This window comes from Sturnus vulgaris, chromosome 5 (genome assembly GCF_052056855.1).
Source record: "Sturnus vulgaris isolate bStuVul1 chromosome 5, bStuVul1.hap1, whole genome shotgun sequence".
Classification (NCBI taxonomy): Eukaryota; Metazoa; Chordata; class Aves; order Passeriformes; family Sturnidae; genus Sturnus; species Sturnus vulgaris.
The window spans coordinates 31,062,172-31,087,629 of record NC_142247.1 but is presented as its reverse complement, the minus strand read 5'-3'; the positions used below and the strand labels follow the sequence as shown (position 1 = coordinate 31,087,629).

Genomic DNA, 25,458 nt, shown 5'->3' with positions numbered 1-25,458 from the left:
CTGCTCTAAGGCCTAAGGCACAGGGAAGAGTCTCCAGAATGGATCAGAGAGGCAATGGATCTCACTGCCCATTTTGCCTGAAATATGGGCACCAATAACTATGTTGCCCCTAGTAAAGCCTTTGTCCACTTACCCACTGACTGTAACTAGATTAGACCGTCACTCTTGATTTGTCTCTTATGGAAGGGGTGTTTCTCCTGGTCAACTTCAGAAAGTCCAAATTAAAAGTAGTCATCATCTTGACAAACAGTTTTATGGAACTCTGTTGAAGAAATGTATATGGGCTGTGGTTTGGTTCTTTAAGAAAAAAAAAAAAAAAGCCTGTTTCCATGTAAACATAGTAATCAGAGAATTGCAAAGAATGAGTCAAAAGAGAGAAAGGCCTTACTTTTTTCTAAAGGCTTTCAGAATCTTGTTGGAAGCATCAGTGCAACGATAAATGCTGAGGTAAAGGTGAGGTGTACAGTGAGGACAGTTTGTGTTGACACTGATCGATATCCTGTGGTATCAGTCTTCCTTTCAGTGTAAAGGGCACAGATGGGGACAGACAAGAGGATCTTGTGCAGAAGCATCTATTCAGTATCATCATTTAAAGCCACAATCCGGCCCTAATATGAGCGTCTGCCACCCAGACCTCTGCAGCCACAGAGGTATCACTGGGCCTTCCTCCATGGACACACTTGCCCTCCTAGGTCTGGTGGTACTGACACAGACAGTACTGAGAGACACCTATGCAAACTTTCATCTTTAATATACCCTGAGCTTTTCTTCTGTCAGATAGTTTAGGGTATTGGGGCAGGAATATTAGACATTTAATTTCTCTGGTGCTCAGTAGTATATCAGGGTTAAAAGGATTCTTGAAGGAACATCCCAAGAAAAGCAAGAGAAATCGTTAGTGTCTAGGATAGGCTATTTCATCCCTATGAATTTTCAGAGGGACATATCAAGAGCAGCACATATCACAGCACCTATTCATGAGTACAGTGAGTTGGCATTCTAAGAGAATTCAGAATCACCGTATCCCACTGATGCCAGAAACAGGCTACCAATTTTAATGTGAGAAGGATTTACTGCTGTAGTCCCCACATAGTCAGGTAGGCATCCCATGAGGTGTAAAAGTACCTAAGACACTGTTTCAGAGCAAGTTAGCTGCTACATCGTGACCACAGAGCTCTTGTATTGTATGAATTCCTAGGATTTGTTTTCACATTACCATTGTAATGGTTTTGGATCCCCCAAGTGAATTCCTATAGAGGAAGTAGGTTAAACACATCAGATTAAGCCAGTCAGATGCTAGACTGGAGCATTATGATGATGCATAGAAGAGTACTCCATGGATAGAAATTGTCAAGAGGTGGTATTCTCTGCCTTGGGAATAAAGGCCTACTTTAAAAAAGGAAGCAAAACACATAAGTCTATTTAGGCTTCTAACTCCATGTTTAGACAGTGAGGAACTGTCCTGATTTTCAGTTGTGCTAAGCAGTCAGCATCTCTCGTCAAATTTAGAGAGATGTAGGGGCTCCAAACACCTCTGAAAATCTAGATTTCTGTTTTGATCCTTTAATGTCATTTAACAGAGTAGCTTTGATCTCATAAACCAATGGATTTCTTAACAGAAGTTAAATCAAAAATCCCAAGGCCAAATGGTGGGTTCATCAGTATTTGACACTTTCAGTCATTCATTGCAGCTACTGATCACTTTTGAAAATTTCTGAGAATGATCAGAAAGAAGCGTTTACTTATATGATGGGAAATCATGGGAAGTGAGGAGCCTACTGCAGGGCAAAACAATTCCCAGCAGTGCATTTTGCTCATACAGCTCCACCAGACCACACTCAGGGCCTTGATGATGCCTCTCTGCCTTTATGTGGGTCTCTTTGGCAGCCGATCCCAGCAGAGGCTGAGCAAGCACTCCAGCCCATCCTCCAAGAGTGTGGGATTATGGTTCTCCTTTGTGCTTCTCTAATTTGTTTGCTCAGTTGTTGTCTGCTTTGACACAGTGAGCAAGTCAGGCAGAGGATACAGGGAAGCATCTCTCAGCTACGCTCTGCAGTCCATAGCAGAGACATGGGAACATACACAGGAGTAGGCAGCTCAGAGCAGCAGAAAGGCTGTTTCTTCCCTGGGTTACGAGGGCGGCTGGGAGATGAGCAATCCCCTGCACAGAGCTGGTCCTCCTCCCATGCTCATCACTACTGCATTCTCTGACAGGACCCTTTTCCTGAGTCTGTTAGATACAAATATTCATTTGCCATCTTTCCACTAGCCAGTCAGAAATGACAAAATACTCCTCTATTTCACAGACCACTGGGACTCTTTTCTGCAACTGACCTATATTGGTTATAAGCTTCATTTGTTCTGGTCTGCACTCCTCTCTCTTCTCCCACATGGAGCACATGCACTGCTCCTCCCCCTCAAACAAACACCTTTACACATCCAAGGACATTGTAAAAATAAAATGATCACAACCTGGCCCTCTGGGAACCTCAGTTTTACAGTTTGTCCCACTCTGATGCCAACAGAAGTCACAACCCAGTTCAAGAGAGACAGACAGTGAGTGAGAGAAAGCAGGCAGACAGGCACAAGACAGAAGAAGATGGAGGAATTGGGGAGAGAGAAAAAGAGCAGAAGGAAAGAAACAAAACAAGTCTAGAACACAATGGAGAAAGGGGGATGGAGTTATAGGGACAATAAAAAACTTAAATTATAGAAAATGGAAGGAAAAGATAAAGAAGTAGATGGAAAAAAAACCAGGAAAGTACAGAAGAAAAAAGAAATGGTCAAAGGGAAGAGGGGGAGGTCAAGTCAGGCAGCAAAGCAAAGTGATGTCTGTGAAACTAGGCAGAAGAAATAAGAAGGTGCTTGTGAATCTGGGCACTAGTTTTTCATGTCTCCTTTTCTATTGTGAGTACACTGTGAGGAAAAGGGCAGGAGAAAAGGAGGATAAATAAATACCTGAGCTGCCATCTTAAACAGCTTCTAATAGTCAAGCAGTTGTGCTTGAAATAGGCAGTTCACAGGTTGCAAACAGTCAGGTACAAATTGCAGTTCAGCAGGTAGGAAACAGTCTGCACTAGCATGGTGGCATTTACATTCCTGGGTCCACTGGGTCTCTCTGTGCACTGGCAGCGAGCCCTGAATGCATAAAAACGCTTCTGTTTAGTACTGGGGAATTGTGCTCTGATGGCTGCCCTGCATCCTCTCTCAGGTTCCCTTCTCAGGTAAGAAAATCTCAGCCCCAAACATATGAGTGCAGCTAGTCTCCCTTCTTTTCATACAAAGCCCTTCCTCCTCACTGCCTGATGCCAGCTCGTTTGCACTTCAAGGGTTCATCTCTATCTAGCCTTGTTCTTTTGTTGCTCTGCTTTTGCTCTCCTCTTTCCTTATGGCTCCCCTTCTTCACTCCCATTCATTCGGCTCACCCTTACACAGGCCTATATAAACACACACACACAGAATTTATCTCCACCTCCGTAGTTATCCACTTACCTATGAGTATTGTACCTGGCTGGCACACTTCTCTTTCCCACAGACAATCCCCACAGAAAATTTCCATACCACAACCCTGCCAAATCTGCCTGTCTTTCCTTCCTTCACTGCCTTTCTCTTGCTGCCCCCCAGCCAATCTGTTTCTTTGTCTTTCCCTGCACAGCTCTTTATGTTCTTCCCTCTCCTCAATTCATTCTTCTTCCTTCTCCCCAACTCTGCCCATCTGTCTGTCTGTCTCTCCTTTCCACAGTTCTCTCCAGCTGCTACACATGTACCCCAGTGTCTCTCTCCCCTTCTCCCCCTGCCATATTTCATTTCTTTGTGCCTCCTACACACTCAGGCCCACACTTGCTCTCTCCCATACTGAGAGGAGGCAGCAGCAAAGAATTTGCTGCTGACCGCTGCATTGCTAGGAGGCAAACACATGGCCGGCCTTGTGCAGGCCAGTTTCTGCCTGAGTGCCCCAAGTCACATATCCCCAGCATCATCTCCAGCACTGGGAAAACAGATGGTATAATAAATGAGCGCAGTCTGATAAAAGGAGGAAAGGGTGCCTGCCTCGGATGCTCCTCACCCGCACAGAGACACACATCCAACATAGGCACAGCCCTCCCACTCCTATACCAGTCCAGCTTTGTGCCAGAACTAGCCAGCTGAACAGGGCACAACCTCTTCCCTAGCACCAGATGGAAAATAGAGGGGTTGGAGAGGGTGGCAGTGGATAGAACGACCAGTGGCTATTTTTCTGACCACAGCTTCTAATCCTGGAAAGCCACGTACATGGGAGGAAATAAGCAGTCTTAAGGTCACGGGAGGGCTGGTAACATGGGAGGTGTAGCAGAATTGTGGGGACATATAAGACCTCCACATACAGAGACAGGAGGAAAAAGGCAAGAGGCATGGACAGGAAAGAGGAATCATGTATCAAAATAGCTGTGGACCAAGATGGGATTCAGGGATCACTTCTGTCTCAGTGAAGAAAGAAAGCCAACCTACCGGCAATTTTATCTGTGAGGGCCATCAAGAGCAATGACACACTCTGCTGAAGGGAAATAGCCCTATACCTTAAAAGGAACAGAAACCAGAGCGCAGGGCTTGCATTACTCTACTTTTGCTCATACTAGAACCATCCTTCTGCTCTTATCCATGTTCCATGTAACATGGATAAACAATGCCCAAGAATGCTCCTTTACCTCTTCCACTACCTCCCCAGATACCTCCATCCAGAGACTTGCAGCATCCTTTCCTCTGCATTTACCTGTTGGAAGAAACTCATAGTTGTTATCCTTTCCAAACCCACCAGAATTCCTTTCTCATCTAACATTTTCACGTTCATTGCAGTCTCTAGTTGCTGACAACAGCACTGAAAAGCATTATCTTAAACCTGCAAGACATCTTTCCTAGATACTCTGTTCTGCTGTGCCTACAAGCTGATTTTATGCCTCGTGTTTCAACTATAACTTGAATCTCAACACTTCCAAGTTTTGCAGTCCTCAAACTGAAGCCACCCAACATCACAGAAACAAACTCCGAGATATGGCCCACAATGGCCACGCATAACTGTTGGACTAAGAGAGAGCAATGCTTCACAGGACTCAAAATGAATTAGCAAAAGCAGAGAAGGGAAACCAACACAGAAAATATTCCTTCCATCCCTTCTGCTGAATGAACCGATTGTGAAGTTCCTGCTGTGAGATATCAATGCTCAAGTTGTAGTGGGCATTTCTGCCTGGTCAGGTGGAGGTGCAGGTTCTCTTTCCATTCCCTGAATGTATTCATGGTGCACCACCACAATTAGGCATAAATGCATGTGTTGTTGCCCACTCTTCCCCTTCCTACCCCCTCTCCTCCTCCAAAAAAAAAAAAAAAAAAAGAAAAAAAAGGGTTTAAGCAGTAAAGTCATGATAATTTCTGGCAAAGGAAAATAGAGATAGTGGAGATAGCACTGGAATTAATTTGTGTTTTAAATGTGTTTATGAAGATATGTGGGTACCAATTGTAGATATCTATTTTCCTCAACTCAGAAATTCCCTCAGAAGAGCTGTATTCAAAATGAATTTCCATCTCTTCACACTCTTCCACCCTGATAGTCTGATAGTACCCTCACCATACCTACTCTATTTTTTCTCGTCTCACCTGGATACACTGTCTCCAGCCACTGCTGTTCATAGCATCACAGCTTGCAGTTCTTATCGCCCCACACTATTCCTAAGTTTATAGTTCTGGATTCTTGTTTCTGCCCTTTCAAATTCCAGTGTCACACATACTTTAACTCTTCCTGCCTTATTCTACTGCAGGCCCTACATCTTCAGCCTAAACTGATGGCTACCAGTGACCTTCCTCATCATGGCTCTGAATCCTCCTGTCTGCCCTTGGCCCTGAAAATCTTCTTTCAGTTATTTATTCTTCCTACTTGCCCTTCCATCTGCAAGGTCATTCAGCTTTACCCTGTATCCTCATTTTCCCTCAGTGGCTCATGCAAAAATTACTTTTCCTCCCACTTTATTTTCATACAGCATTCTAAAAGACAGGAAAAGCCTTCGGTTTTCCCATCCCTAAACCCCACCCTCCCAATCTGCCTCAGCAAATACTTTGGGCTCTTCATGAAGGAATACAGACCTACAAATTTCCTACATATTCCTGTTCCCCTACTGCTCCTACATTTCCTTTGTCTGGGACACAGAAATCGATCACTTCTGCCTTTATACCCTTTTCCTCACAGTTCCTAACTTGCAGCCCTCATATTGGCTATTTTTCTACTACTTGAGCAGAAAGATTACAGGCTCCACATATCTCCAACTGATGTATATCTAGCTGGAGGGAAACTTATCAAACTGACCCCCTCCCTGACCCCAGCTTGACATGTAGGGTCTGTCACATTTCCCTTTTAAACATTCCCAAACTAAATCTCAGAGACCAGGAAAGGGAGCAATCCTAAGCTTCTCTTGACAAACTGCTCTAGGGGAGGAAGTATGTGAAGCCATGACAGAAAAACAAAAGACCTCCAAGGAGTAAAAAAACCCTATCAAAAATTCCCACCAAAACCCAGGTTAGAAGGATAACAGCCAGTGTCTGACAAAGTTACACTGCAGCAAGCTCTGAAGAGCTGAGATGAGGCTGCCAGGACTGAGCTGGTGGTCTCCTGCCAGGAAATTACACCCTAGACTGAGCAACATCCCCATGTCTCCGGTGATTTCGACAGGGAGTTACAACAGCTAAAGAGCCCTGAAAAGACTCAAGACTGAGTAGCTCTCTTCTTCCTCCCTCCCCTAAGCATTGTTGTTCCGGGTCAACAGAGCCAAGGGCAACTGGCACAGAAGACATTGTTCTCCAGGCAAAATGACAGCAGGACATGAGAAGTAAAGAGATGATGTGCCCCTAGGCTAAAAGAGATGTTGTGGAGGCCAACATGGCCCTTGAAGTGCTCCTGCTCTGACTCCACCTTTTCTGCAGAAGGTCTGAGAAGTCTCTCAGCCCTAGGTTCCACATAGTATCATCTGCAAGACGGAAAACTTACTTGTTAAGAACAAGCAGAGGTGGATATTGTCCATCAAGGAGCAGATATGAGATAGGAAAAGAACTGAGAATGCATGGGGAGAGAGGGGTCTCATCACGCAGGTGTCAATAATAGGGATGTCTTCCTGCCACTCACAAATAATCTGCTGTCACACTGCTGACTTTGTGCGGGCAGATGAGACCACAACTGCAAGCAACTGCCACCTGAACATCATAGATACAGCAATTATTAAAAACAGAGCACAGCCTTGAGTTGCGTAAGGACCCCTACAGATCTGCATAAGCACCAGCAGAAAGCAGTTGCTGCCTCCAGAACAGAAATGCAGTGTTTTCCCTGCTGTCAGCACCTGCATCAGGCTCCCAGTTTCTCTTGAGATACAGCTCTTAATTGGGATAGATTGTACGTTTTCTGCTGCAGCCCAGCCCAGCTCCCAGTTTAATTGCTAGTTTATGACTTAGCCTGTTTTGTGCTTTCCACGCTACTTCTTTCCTCACTTAATCTAATAGAATTATAGAAAATATTGCTGGGAGGACCTCAGGAGGCCACACAGTTTATCCTTCTGCCCCAAGGCAGTATTTCATTTTCAACAACATCATGTGTCTTTTGCTATCAGGTCAGATCAGTCCAAGATGTATAGTGGGCAAAGAAATGAAGATTACCCAGGGGAGTCAATTGGCATAAAAGACTAAATCCAGCTCTTTAAGTTACTGAACTTATATCAGAAATAACCCTGGTCCAAATGGTGTCATTTATCAGATCAGTCTTTTAAAAAATGTCCCTTCTTAAGTTTAAAGTCTTTAAAATGAACAAATCTCTCGAAGAAACTGTTTTGACAGCCCCATTTTAGTATATTTAATGCTTCATTATGAACAGCAGTGACCACTCCATTGTTAAGACTCAACAGATCTTATCACAGTGGGATCAGCTTTGAAACTCTTATTAATTCCCACAATAAAACCTGAACTTTCTGGAATTTTACATCCTGAATTTCACTTCACAGTAGACTACATCTGGCAAGACAAAATAAAACCATTAAAGCACCTTTAATATGACAACTTTAGACAAACAAATTTCCAGTAAAATTTCAGAATGTCAGACAGCTTCTTAAGGCTTTTTCTTACACGACAATTTGACTAAAAAATCCACTTTTGTTTCCTTTTGTCTATTAATCTAAGAAGAAATGTCTTGCAGCCTTGGAAATAGATAATGCAGAAATTAGAAGGATAAAAAAAATCAGCTGGTGATGTATCAAGCTAAGTAAAATAGGGCACAAGTGTAACAGAGATTCTGTGCAGACCCATGAGGACCAAAGGAAAGGTAAGAAGGAGGGACTCCAGGGAGGAAAGAAATGATTTTGTCTAATCAAACAAGCAAGCAGGAAAAAGGACTACATATCTATTAAAAGCAGTTAAAGGCCTGTTTGTTTCCTTCTCCTTCTTTTGACATTTCAGTTCTGGTTGAGCTGGGTCTTTTCTGTGTTTTAACACTCATGCTGAGCACCTGCAGCTCTGCACAGCTGGACAAAGCAGGAGAGCTGTAAGAGGACAGCAAGCTTCCTGGTCAGCATTCAAGCTTTCTGTCTTCCACTCACAGTTCTCCACAGCATCTGTAATTCAGACTGATACTAAGCCTATAAGCAGCAAACATGCATCCTCACTCTACAGATGTGACTGCCACAGTTAGTAAATAGATAGGAGAAACTTAATAATGGCTCCAGACTCTTACTCATCCTGCCGGTCCAGCTCACTTACTCATAACCCTGAACTCCACACAGAGACAAAACTATTTCCCACAACCTTCCCATGTTTGGCTCCCATGTTTTCTACCCCCTCTTCACTCCTAGCCTCTACAACCAAGGTCACAATTAAGCCAGGAAAATAGCAACAACCACCACTTGCATCAGGCTGGTACTATACAGCACATTAGCCAGGAAGGACAAGATATTATGCTGTTAAAATGCATTTGAAAGGGTTGAGATTGTTATTGTCAAACACCCTATTTTGAAGGACATTAAATTGTGTCCACATTAGTGCTTGAAATAGTACTGTAAAAAGCAAGTTGGACAATATGCTTTAGACATGCCTTCTTTTCTAATTGTAGTTGTGGCCTGCGGAAGAGGGAAAGGGGCTGTGGGTGAATCCCTACTGTTAGCTAATTAGATCATATATTTTCTCTCTCAGGCAATACATCTTTCCCTGCACGGGCTGCATTTTTCTTCACTAACTTCTCAAAAGCAGCTTCCCTATAAACCACAAATCACCACTGCAAGCATTCCCTTAATGAGCTCCTCCAGCTTTTGCATTTATTTTATAAAAGTGCATTCAGCAATCTTAATCTTACTGGCGCATTTAGAGTGTTTATTTGAAGTTATGGGAAGTCCTTCAGGTGCAGAGAGATTGACTCCCTGGTTAAAGATTGCACAGAATTCATTTCATTACATATTCTGAAGGCATTCACCCCTCCTAGATACACGTCACAGGTGACATACACGTCTGGTATGTTATTTTCACTATGAAAAAATATGTGTCTTGTTTTGTGATCACATCATCAATAGAACCAGGGGGAAATGAGATACAAAATAAAAACAAACCTTCTTTAGTTCTTTAACTAGATCAGCACAACAACCAAAATAGCTTTTATTCTTACTAGTCAGAGACACCAGCACCTGCAAGCAGGAGTCTATACAGCCTATGTAAATCAACAGAAAACACCCAGTATTAAAAAGACAACCTGTGTAAAATATAAATGCCAGAAATGCTAATCCAATTCAAAAAAGAGTGAGACTCCTAGTTACCCTAAGTTCATGGAGGACCCCTTCCTTCTTTGGAGAAAGCAGAAGCTTTCCCAGCTTGTTCTGTCATTTTTGAGTTGGCTTCCAGGAAAAGAACCTCTTGTTTTCACTTCTTGTAGGTTGAGCTCCTACTCACCCTCTTTAACCGGTATTCATGTTCCCTAGTGAGTTCCCAGCATCAACACACTGTTGGCAGAGAAATGAACTCACTGCTTCTCCAGATTCTTGAAGTGCTTCATAAACTCTGCTACAACATCTGCAGCCATATTTCTTACGTTCAATTTAATGTACTTTTCCTAGCACTGGGCATAAAAGTGATTATAAACCACAAGTATGAAAGTCTTGAAACACAGATTCCTGAAAAGACTGCCAGAAAAATCACTCAGTGCTTAGTCTCTACAAAACTCAGCTTCCCTTGCCCAAGAGAGTCTACCACAATCTGGAAGATAATGGCTAAATTTTTGAAACCTTTGGTGTTAGGCTCAGTTACAAGGCACTACCTTACCACAGAATCTTTAGCATTAGCAAAGACTCTTACACATGCAACATCAGTACTCCATACAAAAGAGCAACTCTCTCTAGGCTTTTACCTTTTCTAATATGAAACTTCTAGCCAGACACAGCTGAGTCAGAGTAACTTAGCCAGGCTGTCTTTCATTTCCTTAGTCCTGTTTCCACTAGCAACATCAGAACCGTGGTCTTTTATCTGAAATTCAATGACAAGCAGAGAGACTTTTAATAAGAGGACTCTGATTTTGAGATTGAGAACTGAACCTAATCAGAATGTTATTGCCAAATTCAGCTGACAAAAATGACACAACAATATGTAAGATGATAAAGACATGAAGAAGAAAAGGTAATTTTTATAAGTTTTAGATTCATCTTTAGAATAGGTTTTCTTGCAATTTGACTCCATTTAGCAGTTAAGTCAATTTGGATGAGCCCGCAGGAAGCCCTTCATGCTCACTTCAAGGGAGGTGACAGCCTCTGGAGCACTCCTGTGACCTGGGACCAGCAGAGGGCACTGCGTCACCAAGTGACAGCGGCTGGACGCCACACGGCTCCCACCAGGCAGGGACAGTGAGCCACGCCGAAGGAAAGAAACAGATTCTGGAAATTAGAAACATGCATTAGTCACCAGCATATCAATCCCACAAATGATAAGGGCAACACTGTTAAAACTGGTCTCCAACTCTGGGCACTCCAGGAAACACACCTAAATCCAGCTCTGACTCCACACATCTCAGTAACCAGGTGTTGATTTTAGGGCAAGAAGCCTCCTCCTGAAAATGCTTTTCAAGGGGTAGGGCCAAATCACTGCTGCCCTGCAGTGTATGTATCAAGGCTGGCTTTAGTCAAAAAACATCCTGTCAGCTTCCTCTCTCCTTTTCCAAACCTCTAAATCCTTGCTTATAGCAGCAGGAAGTCTGTTCAGACAAAAAGATATCAAAGCAAAGAGCTGGCAATTTCCATTCTGTCCTCCCCTTTTACTCTCCGCCTCCTCCAACCTAGCAGACTTTCAATGAGCAGAGAACCAAGTTAGAGGACATGAAAGGAATGCTGAGGTAGCAGCTTCAGAAAAGTGTCTTTCTACTTGCTTATTTCTAGTTTATTTTGAATTACCAGAGGATGACCATGAAGTAGCAAATAGCTAACATTTTTTCTTCTCTCTGTGTTCAGTCCAGCAGGAGTCTCAGTACTAGAAGAAGCTTAGAGGATAAATAAATCATACCAGTCAGGCTAGTGAGTGAAAAGTTTCCACTTTCTCTTTGTACAGTTGGTGGAATAACTTTGCCAGGATGTGGAAAGGGGCCTCAAAATTTTTCATTTCCTTCTGTAAAGAAATAAGAGAGTTGTGAATTGCAGATGGAATGAGCATTTGACTATTTCTGCTCTGTTTCACCAAAGAAGGATGAAAACTGAGTTAGATGACAAACAAGGGGAAGAGAGTCTCCAGTTATCTTTCTCTGCCTGAAAGAGAAGATAACTTTATGAACATCCCCCTGCACAGATGGTGAAAGGAGCAGATACTCACCACTGACATCTCACAGTATTCCAGGCCATGTTTCTCAGCCCACTCCTGTGCTTGTTCCTGCTCCACAACCCGACGATCAGCTAGGTCTGTTTTATTCCCCACTAAGACACCTACAGAAAAAAAGACATGAAACAAAATTAAAAAAAACCCAGCTCATCAATGCTGACTCGTAAGCCATAAATACTGGAACATTTGTAGAAGTAACTGAAAAAGTTGGAGGTGTGGAGTCTGTAACCACCTAGAAAAGATTCCAAAAAGGAAACATATTCAAGCCTAATCTGCTTTTTGATAAAAGCAAAGGAGTTGGGAAGAAGCCATGTCTGCCTCTGACTTAAAATAAATGCTCTATTCCACAGCTCAGCAGAAGCAACTGTTGTCATACAAGAGGGGAGTAGATAATAAGAATCACACTCATTCTTACCTGGGATGTGCAGCCCAACTGCTTGAGCCTTGAGCTTCTCCAGCCATTTGTTACAGTTGTTGAAGGATTGCTCATTAGTGACATCATACACAAGGCACAGGACGTTGGGCTGCTCCCACTGCACAGCAAGAAAGGAACACTGTCAGCTCTAATGAAACTGATGCAGTCAACAGCCAGGCTGTAAACGTGGCAAACACAGCTGTTAAGATGAAAATAAAAAGCCTAACACCCAGGAATCCTATGCTCTGGGTAAAGTTTCACATTTCAGTTGACCCAACTAAATCTCTGACATTGGGAGAGGTGGTCTTGCTTTCCTCCCTAGTCCTTTCTGCACAGTCCTGCCCCTTTACTTGTATCAGCTCTGGTACTCATCTGATCCCTGGGCAAGCTAATTTTTCATGCTGAATCAGCACAAAATTAACCCTAGAAAAAAAGTAGAAAGGTTTTCTTCCAGTTCCAGAAGCTGAGCCAGCTTCTAGAGAAGTCTCTTGCAAACCAGATCTAGTGCAACTGCAAAAGTGGAATCGCTTTTGTAGACAATGAACCATTAGGTTGACTTAGCCATCTTATGAAAGCTCACATCAATTAACTGATTCTGCTTCTCAAAATGAGATAACACAGTAGAGAACTATACAGAGAAGGTCACAAATATGTGAAGGAAAAAACCCAAGGGCAGGATTATGCTCAAGGACAAGAATGAATCCTGTTGGATCAAACACATCACTGTAACACAAAAAAACCTCTCCCACTGTTGAAGTTGCAGCAAAACAGATGTTTTTCTAAGAAAAAAAAATAACTTTGAACAACAATACACAAAAATTCTCAGTTAAAAAAACTCCCTATTTATTTTGTAAGTATACTGCCTATCTGCTTTCCTTTCTCTGGAAAGTATTTCTTCTAGTACTTATACAAGTTTTAGAGAGGTAGAACAGGATGCGTTGGCAACTGAGGTAATTGCTCCCATTTACACTAAAGACAAAGTTTGCTACATCTGCCAGACTGGGGAGCTCAGATCTTCAAAGCAAAAGCACTTCTTTGGAAGAAGAGGACTGTTACATAAGACTTACCAGTTTCTCCAGCATTTCAGAAAATAGATCTTTTCCTGCAGAGTCAAAAATGAAGAATTCCTGAAAGCGGAAACAGAAAGAAGGCTCTTGCCAAGAAAAATGCAGTGTAGGGAAAGGTTTTGGAAGTAAATACTGCAACTTGTAACTCCAACATTTTATTCAGTACAGCAGTGTCATGTCCCTAAGGGACAAATTTCCCGCACTGAGAAAACTCCAGATAGTATGAGAAAATAAATAGCCATTTTTCAAGTATAAGCAGTAAGAGTTACTTCCAAGGCCCCAAGTCTAGTTTCCATCCCTACTGGAAACACAATATGTGGAGTGGGACAGTAACCTCTACTATTTGTACAAAATTATATACATTCCATTAATGGGAGTATAGAGCATTAAGGAAAAATAACAGATACGCTTTGGCTTCTGTAGTTCCAAGAATCACAAACTAAACCCGAGTGACCTAAAGGACAGAACAGAATTTCAAGACAGCTAGCAATAGCTTTGGTTTAAAATGTTGTGTTGGATACAAGTACGTAAAAATTAAAATTTTAACACTAACCCTGAAGTATCAGCAATTAAACATGATCAGCCTCATTTCCTTAATGCAACTTAATTGCCCTACAAACATGCACAGTGATCTTCCACCAGAATGAGACTCATGTGGGGCTTGAGCTCTAGATGTCTCCTTCTGACCCAATTTATGTCACAGAAAAACTCACCACACTATCACTTGTCTCTGGAACTGATACAGCCTTCACCAACAGTTCTATTCCCGCTGTCTGTCAAGAAGAATCAGGAAAATGAGGATCAGAAGAGTTTTTAAGAGCCTGTCCAACTGCATACCAACCGTGTATTGGATTGAGGCAATTCCTGTGAATCATTACAATTCCATCAAACATAGACTGCTGGAAACTCAGCAATACTCCTCCTAGCTCTGGTAACCTAATCTCACCAATATGTCAAAGACTCATAGATTTGCTCAGCTGGAGTAGAAAGGAGGAGAACCAAAGAGATTTGCTTATATACAGCTCAGAGTATTAACAGAAGTCTGCAGGTCTACTCTCACACTGCTGCTCTAACACACGCCTTAGAACGTTTTGCACTAACCATGTGATGAGCTAACATATGGGACGGAGATTATTTGTGCTTCTTCCACCTTTTATCTCATCCTACTTTGTAGCTCATTTGTTTGTTCTATTTCTATCCTTAAATTCTGGTTTCCATCTTTATTTCAATGAATAAACATATTTTAGGGTTTTTTTCTCCACACTCATATTTTTCTTTTTTTACTTTACTTACATTTACTTTTATTTTTATCCTGCTTCTGATTAGTCATCACCATTGATTCTTACACTGGAAGACTGCAAACTGTATCCTCTTCATCTGGGAACAGTTTCTGTAGATTATAATTATCTTGGGGCTATGCAGCACATCTTGGTGTTTGCACAGTGATAAGCACACTGTCCACATGCACATTTAATAGTTGGAATTAAAAGCTTTCTCCTTCAGCAGTGCTTTTTCATAGAGTAGTCCCTAAAGGGGGGAGCTCTCTAACACCACAAAACCTTATGAAAACATTGATTCAGCAGGAAAATCACAAGATTAACTAAATTATTCTGCCTTAAGTTTCAACATCAGCACGTACATAATGCAGACTTACAGAACGTTAAACGTTTTCTCTTCAGAATCTTGGGTAAGAAAGAAAAACCTCTAAGGTCCCACCTCCAATGCCTCAACTTAAAATCATATTTATTTTCTTCTAGGCCTCTCAGTTTTCTTTTCCCATTCATCTTAGAAAAATTTTAGACAGCAGTCTGAGCCTGTTGTATGCTTACCAGTGTGTAGCTCTTCTGAAAATGAGCCCCATCACTGCGAAATATCTGGGATAAAGCACTCTTACCCACAGCTGGATCTCCTGCAAAACCAAAACCATAAAATATTTTTGTTTCATACTAGAGTATCTTATTTTTCCTCAGTTCTGTTACTATCACATGTCGTAAGACTCTAGATTCTCTAACTCTGAATACAGGCAATTTAACTGTCACATGAAGCACAAAACCACCTAAAAGGTAATACCATTATGCATACTGGTGGCTGACATCTGATTTCTGAGCTATGCACAACAACAAAGGACTGCCAGATCAGGGTGGAACTGCTGCTTGTTCTAAAATTCATGCCTACTCCACAGCCCTTACCTAGGAATTAAAATTTCCCAGATATATTATCATGTAGAGAAAATTGCAATGTCATAAGGGACTGAGCTTCCTAGGAGGCTATTTCCTCTCCTTAGGTTACCCATCGCCCTAGACTCAAATCTTTGTAATGTACTGAGACAAAGCTGCTTAACCTGCTAACATTTCTCAATGAACTCTTCTTGCTGACCCTGCTAAGAGAGCAACTCTTGCTGACTCAATGCTGCTGGTGGCTCATTAGTTGCATCCTGGGCATAGCAGAAGCAAATGTCAGAGAGAAAGCACATGGCTGGGGAGAAGAGCCTGCTGATTCATCCCTGTATGGAAGGAAAAGCAAGGTGCTTTAGTTTTTGCTCTTCTAGAGCCAAGGCTTTCTGATATGGCTTGCACAACACTTCAGGCAAACCTGGCAGCTGCCTGCTTTGGCCGGCTTTTACAAAACTCTGTGAGATCCAAAGCAATCACAGGATCACAGAATATGCTGGGTTGGAAGAGACCCACAAGGATCACTGGGTCTAACTCATGGCCCTGCACAGGACCATCCCCAAGAGTCACACCATGTGCCCAAGAGTATGGCCCAAATGCTTCTTGAACTCTGTCAGGCTGGTGCTGTGACCACTTCCCTGGGGAGCCTGTTCCAGTGCCCAACCACCCTCTGGGTGAAGAACCTTTTTCTAATATCCAACCTAAAGCTCCCCTGACACAACTTCAGGCCATTTCCTCAGGCTCTGCAGAACTCACATATGCCCATACTACTACATGAAAAAGATCATAAACCATAACCCTTTCTAAACAAAGACTTAATGCTTCCAAAGAGCTTATCATTTCTCCACAAAATATCTCACTAGCCTGGATAGTTAAAAGGACAGGAGCCAGTAATTAAATACCTCAGTGGTTCAAGCTTTACCCTTAAAGGCGAACTCATAACAGCCAAGCCTGGAATAGTCTTTCACATTATGTTGTTAATAAACAAAGCCAGAAAGGAATTATTTTACATTATGTTGTTAATGAATAAACGAAGAAAGGGCTATATTTTGGACTCCATTACAGCTTCCTAATGGTATTTTGAAGGAAATTGGTAAAGCTCTCTGCTCACATGCTATTACAGAGGAGGTAGGTTGTTTTGGATAGTGACAATAACCCCTAGATGCATTAACCAAATGTAGTTCTTGTTTAAACATTTTTAGCATGCTTGCTTACTTTGAGCTGAGTTGGGCTCATAATATTTAGACAGGAAAATCTGGTAAGTCAGCTTGTTTGTTCTCTGATCAGTTCAAGCTTGTTCGGAAGACAACACTCTGTTCTGAGTGGAAGCTATTCTGTATTTCAATAGACAATTAGATCTGTCTTTGTAAAATGAGATAGAGGCACACATTGCTCCAAACTGTGCAGGCATCAGCCAGCACAAATTCTTAACTAATGTGTTGCCTTTCTTTCACATGACAGCCCCAGGTGTTCTTTCCCTCTTTTTTCTCTTTGCCATCCTCTGTAGTCCATCACACCAGTACACTTCCTCAAAGTAAGTTTCCTTGCCCTGTTTAGTCTCATGTGCCAGTAGTGCATCACAGAGAATATATTCTATCCATATTTCTGTTATTCTGCCAGAATCTGTAGGGTCTTTCTAAAATACCTGCTACTGCCAGTTATCTCTACAATGAAAACCTTTGTGTAGTGTCTCCATAGTTGACTCAGACAACAGATTTTTTTACTTTGTGTCTGTAAATGACCCTCGAGGTAATACAGGAATTGTCTTTTATTGTCAATTTAATAGCCTCTGCTTTGCTAATAAGAGCCCTTTTCCCCTGTTCTCTTTGACCTTGGTGTAGTTCCAAATTCTGGCTCTTCATAACCATTTCCTTAGGTCCACAAGAGCTCCCAGTTCCATTTCTAATGGATTTGCTCCTATCTATGTAATTGCATTTTCTTGTTCCCTTTAGGTTGTTGTGCTTACTCATATCTTAGGTCCCTTTCACCAGAGTGTTTTTTTCTGCAACAGAAAATCTATTTTGCCTGGTCTGCTTCGTGAATTTATTATTTTTAATAATACGTGGATATTATTGTAGCACATAACATATGAAAAATGGCATAGGACATTCCTATTCTTTGTTCAAGAGAATTGAAAAGACTGTTCCAGACACAATTGGGATTAAGGACATTAACAGGTCATCCAAAGAAAACTTATGTGATTTTAAAATGGTCGTGGAATTGGCCTTTAGTAACACTAAAAAACAAAACTGGATAGACTTCAGCAAAGCCAGTATATTGGGAGCAGGAAACTTCCAAATTGGAAATGATGCCTATGTTTCAGGTGTAGAAGATGGGCAAGATATTCATGCTGTTCACAGCAGCAGACCCACAGGGGAGATTAATTCATTTTGCCTTTGCCAAAGACCACATCTGGCTTTGTGTGAGTAGATGGTCAGTTGCTTCTGAGGTTAAAAAAGGCAAACATTTTATTCTGGATGAAATAATTTGGAACGAAGAGTTAAACCTGGGAGTTGACCGCACACAAAGGATTTGTACTTTTGGCTGAGGCTGCACAGAGCTTCAATGTAGAGGGAGGAGAAAAAATAAGTTTTTTTGCACAAAGTGTTAACAGCCAGCGGTACTTACTTTCAACACCTCCATAATCCATCCTGACTAGATAAACTGGTGTGTTCACCTCATTTTTTTCTCAGGTTAGCCTCCAAGTTGTTGGGGGAAAAAGATGCCACTGTAAAGTGCTCATGCTTCATCCTTCTACTCTTTGCTTAGGCTTTACCTTTCTACCATCCTCTCAGAATCGGCCGATCCAACTACACCTCACACCCTCCGTGGGCACAGCTCGACTCCACGTGGTAGGTGGGGCCGGCTACCGAGTGGTAATAACACACACGACTTCCACTGTTCCCGTCCCCGGGCAGCCGAGGTCCTCACTTCTCTCCCACCGCCTCTCTCCCACCTCTTCTCCGGCGGGGCGGCTCCTCCAAGGGGCTGTGGGAAGCCGGGCCGCCTGTCCTGCCGGCCACGCCCCACCCTACGGCGCCCGCTCTAGTGTCCCCTGTGGTCAGCGGGGCGGATGGGAGCGGGCGAGCCAGACTCACCTGCCAGCAGGCACTTGGCAGCGAGCTTCACCATCGCGCCTGCCCGGGGCAGGCGGCGGCAGCGGGCCCGGACGGCGGTAGCGGGGATCGCCACCGCGCTGAGCCGCGGCCTTGGCAACCGAGTGGCCCTGGCAACCGAGCGACCACCCGCCCATTCCTATTGGCTGCGAGCTCTGCTCATCAAGACCACCAGAGTTATTATTGGTTCGCTCGTTTCTCCCCGCCCACTAGCCGTACTGTCAATCCAAGCAGACGCCCCGCCCCTCCCGGTGGCACGGCGGCGGTACGGGAGGTGCTAAGGGAAATTCTGCCTGGCAACTAAAGACGTCACCGAGGGCCAGCTCGTTATTGGGTAGAACAAAGGGGGCCTGCACCACGGGGCTGAAATGACCCTCTGGGGGCACGGCAGAAAATGATGAAAGTTACGGGCAAGCAGCTGCGGCAGCCCCAAGGCAGGAAGAGGCAAGCGGGGGGAGAGCCTGCACTTCCTGCCTGTGAGGCCGCGGAACGCGATGTTCCGTGCGGAAGGGCCCTGGCTCCGTGCTCCTTGCTGCGCATGCGCGCGGCGGGAGCTGGGCCTGCCCCGGCCTCCGTGTCCCTCGCGCCCGGCCCCGGCATTTGGGTCACGCTTCCCTCAGGGCTCGGGGCGGGAGCGGGGCTGCAGCGGGCTCCGAGCCGTGCTGCGGCAGATTCAAAGTCGGCCACGAAGCCGGGTCAGCACAGCGGGAACAGGCGGTGTGTGAGGCCGCTGTCACCCTGTGGGAGAGGAGCCGCGCTCCTTTCCTGGCCGGGCCAGCAGCTGATCCGCTCTCCTTTCCTCCAGTGCACGCTTCTCTTTGTGTTTGGCCGTGTTAATGTACTCAAGGAGAAAGTTCTCTTGCTTGCTGATATCTTAGCTGCGTTCTCCTTTTTTTCCTCCTCTTTGTTAATTTTTGTAGCCTTTCACACTGCACTAGGTTCATTATTTGTTTTCTCTTATTTTTAAAATATTTCTACAAAGCTCTCCCTTGGCTACTATTAACTATTTCTATGCCCTATTTTTATTATTAGAACTGGTTTTCTGTCTTCCTTAAGCAGTCCAAGTGAATGGATTTGGGTGGGAGCCGAAAAAGCTTCCTGGGTTTTCCACTCCTTGCAACCTCTTTGAAAGATCTATGCTATCAGAAAGCATGCCGTTAATAGCAATCTATACATTTTTTAGGGTATAAACTTTGCTTGGCTGCACTTTGGATTGTTTATTCTGGGCCACAGAATGTGCTTACCGTGGAAAGCAGTGAGTAAGTTTGGGAAGAACAGAATAATCAATAATCAAGTATTTGGGTTATAATTTCAACCATTGGACATTCCAAGGGTAAAAAAAAAAAAAAGTTTTCCAAGTTTTATTTTAATGTCAACATTTTATTTTAATGTGACTGCTTAGAAGGCAGCTCTTTTACCTTTCCTAGGATAAATTACCTGTTACATGTCTAGCCAGGCAAGCAAATAACAAAATTAAAGAGAGTCTATAACTGAATCCAAGGAGTCTTCTATATGCACACAAAATAACATTGTTTCTGTGATAAAAACGTGAAGGGGATGTCACTAGCTCGAGTGGGCAGACTTCAATTGCTGATGATGGCTTGTAGTAAAATATAGTGATGGAGTCACTACTGTTCCTTTAAAAGGGAAAAGAAAAATTAATCCCAGGTTTCATTATTACTTTCCCTGTTTTCCATCCCCAAATCCTCCATCACATAGAACCGATGTGGGCTATTGATGTTCTCAATCACTTATGCCTAAATAGCTTACCTCCTCTTTCATGTTTTCAGCCTTCCACTCCATCCTCCAAGAAATTCACTTGCCTCTGAGTTGTTCCATTTTTGCAATTTTTGGATTATCCTATGTTGTCCATTTGTAATATTGCCCCAGTTTACTGACAGGTCTCCAAGCGAAGGTTTGAGGCTCCATTATGATGTACTTGAGGTTTATTGATCATGGCTGCAGTGTGATGGTATCCATCAGCATTTACTGAGGTCACAAACATCCCTGGCATTTTACACTGGGATCGCTGCAATGGAAGGCATAGATTATGTTGGAAGTGAGATTTTCATTGCTACTGAAAATTTCTGCTTGGAATCTGCGTATCTCCTTCCTGCTTGCTGCTTTTGTATTAACACCCCCTTCCTTTATCCCATTCCTTCATTTACTACCTCTGCATGCATGTGTGCACAGAAATCTAAATGGACTTGTATCCTCTCTATTCCTTTTACCCCACTATATATATTTTTTTTACCCAATCTATCTTTTTCTCTGCCTGACTTCTCACAGGTATAAGTTGTTCCCCTACCAGCATTGACAGTGATAGATTAAGGATGGAATGACTTATCTGCACCTTGTAATCCAAACAGAATCACAGTCCGCTGTTAGCAGTCCACAGGGGTTGCTGCTGAATAAATTGGAATGCTGGTAGCTGTGCTCACTGAAGCTTCTCTCATCTTGAGTACGTGAGAAAGAGGGGAAGAGGACCCCTGTGGGTTTAAACAAAAAAAACCCCAACAATATAGGGTGATGCTCTTACCCTAGAGAAGTGTTTATTAGGTTGAATCCTGTATTTAGCAACTAAGGAGGAATAGAACAGTCTTTTCATTCACACATTTAATTTTTCCCTCAACTGAAACAAGATTATTTTGAGATTATTTTGAGAAGTGCCCCTTCTCTCATGCGAGCAGGAAAAGTTTCCCTGACAGCCACAAGGCCCTGAAATTGGAAGTCACATTCCCTTAGGCAGTGGTGACAAACCAGCAGTCGAACTGCATGTGTGTTGTGTGTGGCTCGCATTTCATCCGGCTGCAGAAGGCAGCAATGGTGGAACTGCATCTCCAGCAGGAGTGGCAAGGAATTTCAAATACCAGGTAAGGCTTTACAGTGGGGATTAAACTGAGGTCATACAGTCTTTTAGACTGAGGGGTAATTGGTGCTCCAGGTTCTGTCAGGCACTGCATAGGTCACTTCATTATTTTCTTCACAGAGCATACCTGTTAAAAAATGCTTCTTTTCTGAGAATTCACTAGTATTACTAGGACTTGTTTTCACAGTTGTTTATCTATCGATGCAAACATTCTGAGTATGTTCAGAACAGAGCAGGTTACAACCTGAAACTTGAACCTGCTGCCTGATAAAAGCTACTGAGGAAGAACTGTAGCTTTCTTTGGAGTAAGCAGTGCTTCTCAGGAGAGCATTAATGTTGAGCAAAGGGAATTAGTCTGTCTTTCTGTAAGAAATCTCTTAAATACAAAGTATCTCATCAGTTCTTTTTTAAATCTTATGTTACTAAAAGAAAACAGTGTGACAAAAAAGCATCAGAAGTATCTTGTGAATGAATATTCAGAGTTCATGCAGCTTTTTAAATCCTCAGAGATTCTTATAGGATTGACTATGAATGTTTACTGGTATGTCTGGGAAGCTGTGAAAACTGCAAGAAAGGATGTGTAAATGTTATTATAGATTTCCATTCTTTACACTTCCTCCAAGCAGCGGAATAAATAGATACTCCATCTATTTTGAGGGCTACTTCATTTGGCATCCCCCAAAACCAGCTTTTATTTCTCTTCAGAGTGGGGCTATTAGCACAGAAGTGAGAATTTGGAAGCTTTCTCTAGCTCTGTTGATAACACCATTATAGTTCAGGTCTTCAGATTTTGCTCTTTTGTGGTGGGGGCTGAGACACAGATCTGAAGGCTTTTTGGCTGAGAGTCGGTGCACTGAAATGTAAGATGATTACAAAATGGTTGAATCAGCCAAAGGATTTGTTGGCAGTCACACCAGCCCTTATGACTGATCTGGCTTATCTGCCATTTGTTTTTGATCTACTCTGTGGGGTGAGTGAAAGTTAGAAATGGATGGCAGTTGTGGCATCAATGGAAAGTGGTAAACTACTAAATGTAGGTAGATACCTCTACAAAATGTAAACTTATTTCTAGTATGCTAATTGTACTGTTATGTCCTCTCTTCTGATGAATATGAAAGGAGGGAAAGATTTCTCAAGGATGCATTCAAATCCACAAGGATGAAGATAATTTCAGGAGAGTAATTATTCTGCATAGGTTTGGAAAAATTCCAGCTCGAATCTTTATTTTCTTGTTCATGCACATGGAAGCGTGAAAAAGTGCTAGGAAGATACCCTGAGATCTTTATTTAATTTTTAATAATACTCCCCAATGCAGTAGATAGCAGGTTGTTGATCAGGGAGCTGGAATGTCACACAGAAAGGTGTCTGGATGTCTCCCCGGGGGAGTGTCTGTGACAGACTGAGGGTTTGCTGTGGCCTTGTGTGTGGCCTGAGCCTTCCAAGCTGCGAGTGCTTTTATTGGAGTGATCGCGTCGTGCTCTCCTGAACAGGGGGATTGGATGCCGGGGAGGGAGCACTGAGTGTGCTCCTGCATCCCAGGGAAGGGGTTAATCTGTCAAGCAGAGAATACATGAATATGTGACAGCTTTAAATGAGCTACCCACAATTCCAGCATGCCAGTCATTATGTGCTGATGATGACTATGATAGCAGCTGGGGATCTTTTTTTGGATCTCTAGCTGCTGTCTGCTTAGAAGGCAGATGCTAGGCTTTCACTAATGCTGTATCTTATGTTAAAAACTGCAAGACAGATTATATTCAAATAATGAGATTTATTAAAAAATAGAAGTTAATGTTTGGGTTTATATCCTATTTTTCTAGGCTTTGAATGTTCAAGGTTTTCTCTGAAGGGATGACAGCTAGAATTTTTTTCTCTTTGCTGAAAACTAAGACTCAATCATTTGACTCCATGACTTGGAGTTTTAATGGAGGAAGGAGAAGTATTTGAGACTCTTAAATAAATTTTCAAAAGCTTACAGCACTCTGTTTTCTATTCTCTTCCCTTTTATAACAGGCTAAATTTTTCACCTTAACTATGTCCTTTCTTTTCAAGGTCAATTGAATATAATGGATTTATGTTATAATATCTTTTGCTCCAGGCTTTTCAAATCCTCACTCTAATCATCCCAGTACTTCCTGCTCTGGATTTCCTTTTCCTGAGATCCTGAGTTTCAATGTTTTTCACCCTCTGACCTCTGTTTCAGAGGTCTCTGTCCATTTACTTCCTGCTTCAGAAGCAAGGCTCCTGCTCCTGCCTTTCCAGTAGCTGCTCACACCAGCTACTTTCTTCCCATTTGTGGCTGAGCCTTGCTGGTCAAAATCTTTGTGGCTTTCTTCCTACAGATGTAGGGTCTTGATTCCTTCTTCTGATGAAGCCTTAACCTTCTGGGCTATGCAGTGAACTGATAAAAATTCTGAAGGAGAAGGATTCAGAGCTTGTAAAAGTGGGATAAAAAATTACGTGGGAGTCTTTCATTGTTACTTGTTCGATGCTTTGTATTCAATAGACTAGACGGAATTTCAGGTTAATTTTGACCTATCAGACCTTCATTGGGAGATAATTTAAGTTCTATTGTACCAGTTACCTTTCGAGCATTCAAAATGAAGATGCATTTGAACACTAAGATTCTCAGCAGCCCAAAAAAGATAGAGATCCATGAAGTCTATGGGCAAATATCTCTTAAGACTCTGCTTTACTAAGAAGGCTCTCACATGTGAACAAGGAAGTTAATATATGCAGAGAGAACAGAAAAACACTGGCTCTAGTAATGGAGGTTGTTACAGAACATAATTGAACACTGACTGCAGCAAAGCTAAAAGGAGACTTGCATTACAATGACAAAAAATCTTTATTTTTTCCCCTAACCTCTGATTTCAGCTGTCTGACTAAGAGCAGGTGCTGGGCAATAGCTCAATTTCAACAACCCATTGCAGCTGAAAGAGTAGATGCAATTGTGCTGTATCCAGCAAAATTGAAAATTGCTTTAAAGGAGAGGAATGCAAATGTTTTTAAGACAGAAAATCTTCATTCATCTGCAGAACGAAGCATAAAATTAGCACAGCCTCATAATTTTTATTTCTCTTTATAAAGCAGTAATAACTGTGAGATAATTTGCTATTTCTTATATATTTTAGTATCTTTCTAGTGATACATTTTTAAAACTACATTGCATTGTGAATACACAGGGAGTAGAATTTGTTAACAATTAAAATGTTATAATTCAAGAAATTGCTCCAGACAATGTTTCCAAAACCTGAAAATGCCTCTGAACCATTTGGGATTTCAGCAATCCTTGGACTTTCTCTCCAATAATCAATGGTTAAGCCTTTGACCTCTGGTCCTGCACCCCCCATGACCCATCTGGAGTCATAGAATGGTTTGTGCAATGAGGGACCTCGAAGATCATCCCATTCCAGCCCCAATGCCTCTAGAGCAGGTTGCTCCAAGCCCCATCCAGCCTGGGCTTGAACACTAACAGGGATGGCATGTCCATGACCTCTTTGCACAACCTGTGTCAGTAAAGAGTTTCTTCCTAATATCTGATCTAAATGCACATTAATGCAAAATTACCGTGTTCTTACCACCTGAAGGCCAAAGTTATTTCCAGTATTGTGCTACTGTAATACCAGTGAAACCAACTGTATTTCTGTACATAAACCTCACAAAGCATCTCCTGGAGTTAGAAACAGTTGTGGCAATGTGAGTTGAAAAATCTGATTCAGAAACTGACAAGATCATTTCTCTTAGATTTTCCTAGGTGGGAGACTAAGTGAATTTATGAAAGAAATATCTTTTCTAGCTGCATAGGATTATTAGCCTAGGCCTTCCTATTAGTTCCATAGGTCTTTCAGTATTTATATTTGGGTCATCTGATCCATTTACTGTTGTAGCTCATGCAGTTCCTTCTATTTTTCTGGTGGTTAGAGAAGGGACTCTAGTATTCATATTTATATTAACTTCTGTCTTTAAAGGTGCATCAACC

At 42.5% G+C, this 25,458-nt stretch overlaps 2 protein-coding genes across 4 annotated transcripts in view; one reads left to right on the top strand and one right to left on the bottom strand.

Moving 5' to 3' along the window:
- NCF4 (neutrophil cytosolic factor 4) overlaps positions 1 to 25,458 on the top strand; it is a 76,986-nt gene that overhangs the window by 4,729 nt on the left and 46,799 nt on the right. The window contains exon 1 of one of the 3 annotated variants that reach the window (XM_088165347.1): positions 21,297 to 21,480. The exons of 1 other annotated variant lie outside the window; for it this stretch is intronic. The gene's annotated coding sequence lies outside the window, so the exon portion shown is untranslated. Of the gene's footprint in view, positions 1 to 21,296; positions 21,481 to 25,458 lie in introns of those variants that run through there. One more of the 3 variants, XM_014885318.2, reaches the window with a different exon arrangement.
- On the bottom strand, positions 9,343 to 18,764 carry IFT27 (intraflagellar transport 27). Its single transcript, XM_014885331.2, has 8 exons — positions 18,590 to 18,764; positions 15,150 to 15,229; positions 14,034 to 14,093; positions 13,321 to 13,380; positions 12,254 to 12,371; positions 11,833 to 11,942; positions 11,530 to 11,631; positions 9,343 to 10,907 (listed from the first exon to the last, which is right to left on the bottom strand). The coding sequence occupies exons 1-7, from the start codon at positions 18,621 to 18,623 to the stop codon at positions 11,533 to 11,535; spliced, it is 561 nt and encodes a 186-aa protein (XP_014740817.1). The 5' UTR covers positions 18,624 to 18,764; the 3' UTR covers positions 9,343 to 10,907; positions 11,530 to 11,532.